General features: G+C 37.2%; 1 protein-coding gene across 1 annotated transcript; it reads right to left on the reverse strand.

Annotated features, from left to right (window-relative positions):
• Window positions 1-2,464: 2,464 nt before the first annotated feature.
• On the reverse strand, window positions 2,465-4,978 carry LOC112501692 (G-type lectin S-receptor-like serine/threonine-protein kinase At5g24080). Its single transcript, XM_025105390.1, has one exon. It carries the CDS (start codon window positions 4,976-4,978, stop codon window positions 2,582-2,584), a length of 2,397 nt encoding a protein of 798 aa, XP_024961158.1. The 3' UTR covers window positions 2,465-2,581.
• Between the last annotated feature and the right edge of the window lie 1,174 nt (window positions 4,979-6,152).

Here is a 6,152-nt window from a genome sequence, read left to right on the forward strand (position 1 = left end):
TATATATATATATATATATATAGGGTTGGGTTCACGTAAGACCAAAGGTTTTTCGTGAGACCCGTAAGACCAATTTATGTTCATTGATCAAATTTATGAATTAATGATCTAATGGTTGCAAAGTTGCAAAGTTGCAAGGTGGCAATTTCGTAATTAGTGAGAAGTCTCATGGCGTTTATAAATGTTCAGATCTGACGATTGTAAATCTAATCCAAGGGTTGAGAATTGGTCTTACGGGTCTCACGAAAAACCATTGGTCTCACATGAACCCAAGTCTATATATATATATATATATATATATATACACACACACACACACACACACACACGCATACATACATATAATTATATAAAGTTAAGTATCAATATATTTCTTAGAATGTTATTTTATATGTTGAATAACGTATATTAATTAGTATTTAATTTTCTTTTCATATTCATTAACTAAAAGAGTTAACTAGGATAATCAAATAAAAATCAATATGGGTCGCTAAAATAAATATAACAAACATACATGTTGTCTTTAGATTTTTATATCGTTGTATGAAATATAACATTATAACATATTTAATACAATATCACAATGTTTATTAGAATCAAATTAGATATAAATTAAAAATTATATTTTACTTATATGTTGATGTTTAACAATATTATTGTAGTTTAAAATAATTTTTTTTTACCATTTATCAATTACCCGTTTCGTTACCCACTATCTTAGTGGGTAGGCCGGAAGGATGGATATCGATAAGAGTTTATAACATGGATAATTATCCGTTGCATTACCTGTTATTTTAAATGGATTGAAAAACAAATTAACCTTTACCCTACCCATTGTCAGTTCTAACCAATATGTTGTTTAAAATTTACACGATAAATATACCGTTCAAATAAAGTGGGCGGCAAAAAAATGGATATGTCATCCGATTGGAGTGGTTTGACCAACAAAAAGATAAATATGTCAGATCGTTGGAGATGTTTTTATGTCTTATTGTCCTCTTAAACCAACTTCTTATTTCCCTTTTATTGTTCTCTAAATCCTAAAAGAAACGGCGTTTCTCAATCGATTAACGTTAATCGATCACTACCAAATCGATCATCACCTCTCTCAATTGATAACTTTAATATGATTTAAATGTGTTAAATATCATTAATGGCACATTTTGTATAAACGAATGCTAATTATATAATTTAGATGTAAATTTATGAATACGTGTGTGAAATTGTATAAATTTATTTATAAATTCAACATTATAATCTTCTAATGGGTAAAATAGACAAGTTAAACAAATTCATATATATATATATATATATATATATATATATATCAGTTTACAAAAACAAAGAGTCTTATTGATTCAGATTTTGGAATTCAACACCATTTTTTATCAAAAAAAAATGAAATAAAACTTCAAGCTTCGGCATCTCTTAAAAAAAAACATCACCTTAGTGTTCATTTATTATAATTAAGATATTTATGAAAGATGATTATAATTCAAGAGACAATCAACATATTTATGAAACTGTATATTAATTAACCTTAATGGATGATTGCAATTGATTATCTCTTTGTATAAATTAGGAGGATTTTGTAACTCTATTATATAATACAACAAAGATGTCTACTAATTGAAAAAAATCCAAATACATAAATAACTATATCAAAGATGGGTTAAGAGGTTTACACCTAGGTACCGTTTGTTTTTTAAGAGGTGTTGAAGTTTAAAGTTTGTTTTCACTTCTAATTTATAAGATGTTGCCCTGAAGTCTGAAATCTGGTACAGTAAGATTGTTCAGTTTTATGTTTGAAGTCTAGAATCAGAATCAGTCAAAATAGTGCAAAAATATAAAAGATAAATAGTTTTTTACAAAAGTATAAAAGATAACTAGTTTTTTTTCTAATAAATCTCTTTCATCCCCAAAACATGAACCGTTTGATAGAGGACGGATTAGGATTAAGAGGTATTAAGGAATATTTTTTACCACTTAAAATTTCAGAGGTTATTTAAAACTTTTAATCTCTTATTTTAAAAATAAAACAAACGCTCTTAAACATCCAAACGTCTGAACAAATTAAATTTCAAAAGTATTTAAAGGTAATTTTGAAAAAACAAACGTACTCCTATACAATATATTTTTCCCTTTGTTTCCTTCGTTGAAATGTAACGATAAAGCTTTGAATAAAACAAACGCTCTTTTTATAGATGTGAGAACTTTTTTGGTTTAAAAAATGTTTAGGGACTTGATTGTTCAAAATATGAAAGTCTATTGGTTTTTTTTTTCTATTATTTTACTACATTAACCAGTTATATAAGTCATAAAGATGTATCTAACAAGTTTTGAAATGTCCAGTGGGTTATTTAATAAGTTTTGGAATGTCCAAGGACTTATTTGTTCCAAAAAATTGTCTAAAAACTTAATCATTTCAAACACTAAAATCTATTGAGTTTTTTTTAGACTTTTCCAAAGATGTTTAGTAATTAAAATATCCAAATTGTTAAAAAGACTACACTAACATTTATTTCACATTCACAACATGTGACGTGCAAGTCTAAACAATTAGATAGATGCACATAATCCTCTACGACTCATCCCCCAAGAAGAATATGGTTGGTTTTTTAGGCTCGATGATCTCCACCGTTCCTTCCAACATCTTGGCCACCTTCCCCATCGACGGTCTCATCTCCGGCCGATCTTGGAGGCACCATATGGCCGTCTTCACCATCCGTGTGATCATTTCCTCGTGCATTCGACTATCATACGATGCCTTTATCTGGTTGTCCAAAATGTCTTCTATGTTCATTTCCTTGTACACCTTCTCGAACGCCCATCGCGGAAAATACCAATCTTCGCTATCCATTTTCGAGCCTTGGATGTCGAAATTACGTACCCCGGTTACCATTTCCAACAAAACCATTCCGAAGCTGTAAACATCCGCCTTCGGGGTGATTTGATCGCTTTTTACCCATTCGGGGGCCATGTACCCACGGGTTCCACGCATTCTCGAGTAGCTAACCATGTCCTCTTTCTTCCTTAGTTTCGACAACCCAAAGTCCGATATCTTCGGGCAAAAATCGGCTCCTAGAAGTATGTTTTCGGGTTTGATGTCGCAGTGTAGGACCCATTCAAGGCACTCTTCGTGTAAATATGCGATCGCCCGTGCAACTCCAAGAGCGATACGGTACCTAATACCCCAATCGAGTATTGGCTTTCGCTCCAGTAATCGACTCTCTTCAACATCTTGGTCGTCATTTGTGTACTCGACCTTACCCGAATGGAACAGAAACTTGTCGAGCGATCCGTTTGGCACATACTCGTAAACGAGGATTCTTTGACCCTTTTCGGCGCAAAATCCCCACAATCGGACCAAATTGAGATGGTGCATTCTAGCGATAATAGTGACCTCGGCCCAAAACTCGTTATCGCCGCCTGTTACGTTTTTCAAGCACTTAACTGCAACTATCCTATGATCGGTCAACACTCCTTTATAAACATCCCCGAACCCGCCCTTCCCAACAACATTTGTGGTCGAGAAATCGTTGGTAGCCGTTTTAAGCTCGGCATAACTAAACCGCTTCGGCCCACCAGCAGGCAAGAACTCGAGCCCAAACGTTCGAGCCATATCTCGATATTTCACGTATTTCTTGAGAAAAGCCCAAAAGAATGCCACACCACTAATCAACTCGGCTGCAAACAGAGTCGATATAATCGCAATGTTTCGGGTGGTGGACTTCGACTCTTCCGGTGGCAGCGGGAGGCTAACCCGAACCGGGCATGTTGTCTCGAGAACGCTGGTCAAGCCCGTGAAATTCGTAACATCACGTTCGGACTGATCAACACGGAGAAAAAAGGCAGCTTCGGTCGCCGGCGACCATATCCCGTAATATAACTTCTTCACAAGAACACAAAACTGCTGCCCGTCGTATTTGTACCCGAATCCGAAGCATCCCGGGTCATTCAAGCACTCTCTTTGACACATTGTAAAGTTCAAGGCCTTGATAGACCATTCGTCCCCTTGACCTGACCCGCCACTGAAATTCACATAATCCAGCTGCAAAAACTTGGTATCTTTCCCCAGACCAACTTTTCTCCGGCATTCATCACCGGTGCCGGAGTTTTTCTGGAATCCCGGTGGGCAATCACAGACCGTAGAATCGTAGTCCTCACCGTACCTACATATAGAATTCCGACCACAAGTCCCCTTGATTCTACATAACTCCGCCACCGCCTGCCAAACTACTTTCCATTGACGGGAGCTTGAATCTAAGCTGTAAATCCTGAGATTGCCATTATCGTCGAGCGTTAATCTTCTCAACGCCTGGTCACCGTAGTCGGAGGTGATAAACGTAGCACTATTCTCTTGTTGAACCATCCCGAGATCAGTGAGGAGTCGAAACTTGTTAGAGTTTTCATAATACTGGGATTGATTATCGTAAGTACTGTTAAAAACCAATTGTTTTCCATCAAATAGGAAAGTTCCACCTCTCACCGACAGTGCTCTTGTTCCGCTGATATTTTGGTTCGGAACAATCGTATTTGTCGGGTACAAAAAACTACTCCAGCTTCCAAAAGACAATTCTCCATTATCGCCGAGCTCGAGCAGAGGTGTGGTGCTGTTGGATGATTTCGGATCTCCAGGAAACGGGATTTCACCGAGGCGGAGCTCACCAGATGCGGTGATTAAGAGAGGAGTTGATATGTTGACCGGAGAATCACCGTTGACCGACCAGATTACCGTCCGTTCGGAGCCGGAGGTGTTGAAGTAGTACACGGAGAAGATGAATCGGTCGGTGGAGTTGGATAAAGGAAGGAATCCGGCGACGAAGACTGATCTGTTTGAAAGGAGAATTCTGTTTTCCGTCGGACTCCATGGGAAATCAGAGGTTCGGCTTCGGTTTTGGGCGTAGGAGGGTTGAGAAGCGAAGAGAAGAAAGAGCAAGGGAAGGAGGAGGAGAAGAAGGGGATCAGAGGTAGACATGATGGTTGTGGTGGTGGCGCCGGCAGTGGAGGCGCTGGTGGTCTGATATTCTATAAATGTTAGTTGGGTGATATTTAAAGCTGTCGTGGTTGTTTGGGTGCGTTGACGGAAGACCATTGACTTGGCGTCAGTTTTCCACACGTTAAACAGCGGTCTACGTTGTATGTTACAGTCTTACAGTGGCCCAGTGGAGCAGAAAATAATTCCAATTTCTACACGGCCGCCATTAAATTCATTACTAACCCCGAGGTTTGAGACAACTTGCAATTCTTACCCTCAATGTGGTTTAAATTTGTTTTTTTCCCCAGTGGTTTGCATCTCATTTCGTTTTTGTCCTCATTTCAATAAAGTTAAAGAGTTCCATTAAGTTGAGGGGTAATATAGTCTTTTTATCTATTTTTAATTAATTTTTATATTTAATTGTGTTATATAATATTGCACATGTTATTGAGGTTTGGATACAAATGTATATAATTCATTAGAAGATTTATGAAAAAATAAAAACAAAATCTAACCAAACACAAAAAAAAAAAAAAAAATCGATCTTCTTCCTCAACCAATGCCTATATTTATTCCTTCCTCCCGTTTTTTTTGGGTAATTCTTATCCAAAACAGAGCTTCGAGCCTCTGCTTTCCCTTTCCCTTCTCGGTCTTCGACCCTGACTCTCGTAATGACGAGATCCAATTCCCTTTAAAGAATATTTTGAACAACTAATGGCTTCCCCATCGTTGGTTCTTTTTTTCATCGTCGTGTACCACTGATCTCCTCCCCAAGGCTCCCTCTCATCGAATCTCCTTGCAACACTGTCTTCTCTCTCCCTCTATTCACTCTCTCTTGACTTGTGTTCTTCCCCTACCGCCACCCAAAGACCACATCAACATCGTACCAGATAAACAAATGGATGGTGGTTTGTTTTGTTCTTGAACTCATAACCTCAAATTTTAACTTAATGTATGGAAATTGTTGGACATGGACCTGGTGTTGGTGTTACAGATATGGAGGGGAGAAGGGAGGATGATGTTGACGAAGGAGAGTCCTTGCTTGGTGGTTGTGGGATGGAAATAGGCCGATGGTGATTATGATGCGGTGAGGATGATAGTTGTTGTTGTTGTTGTTGTGTGTATATTCCAATACATAATTACATATATATTTTAGATATAATATTAAAATAAA

The sequence above is a fragment of the Cynara cardunculus genome, unplaced genomic scaffold, assembly GCF_001531365.2.
Source record: "Cynara cardunculus var. scolymus isolate 2C unplaced genomic scaffold, CcrdV1 Un_Scaffold_483, whole genome shotgun sequence".
Classification (NCBI taxonomy): Eukaryota; Viridiplantae; Streptophyta; class Magnoliopsida; order Asterales; family Asteraceae; genus Cynara; species Cynara cardunculus.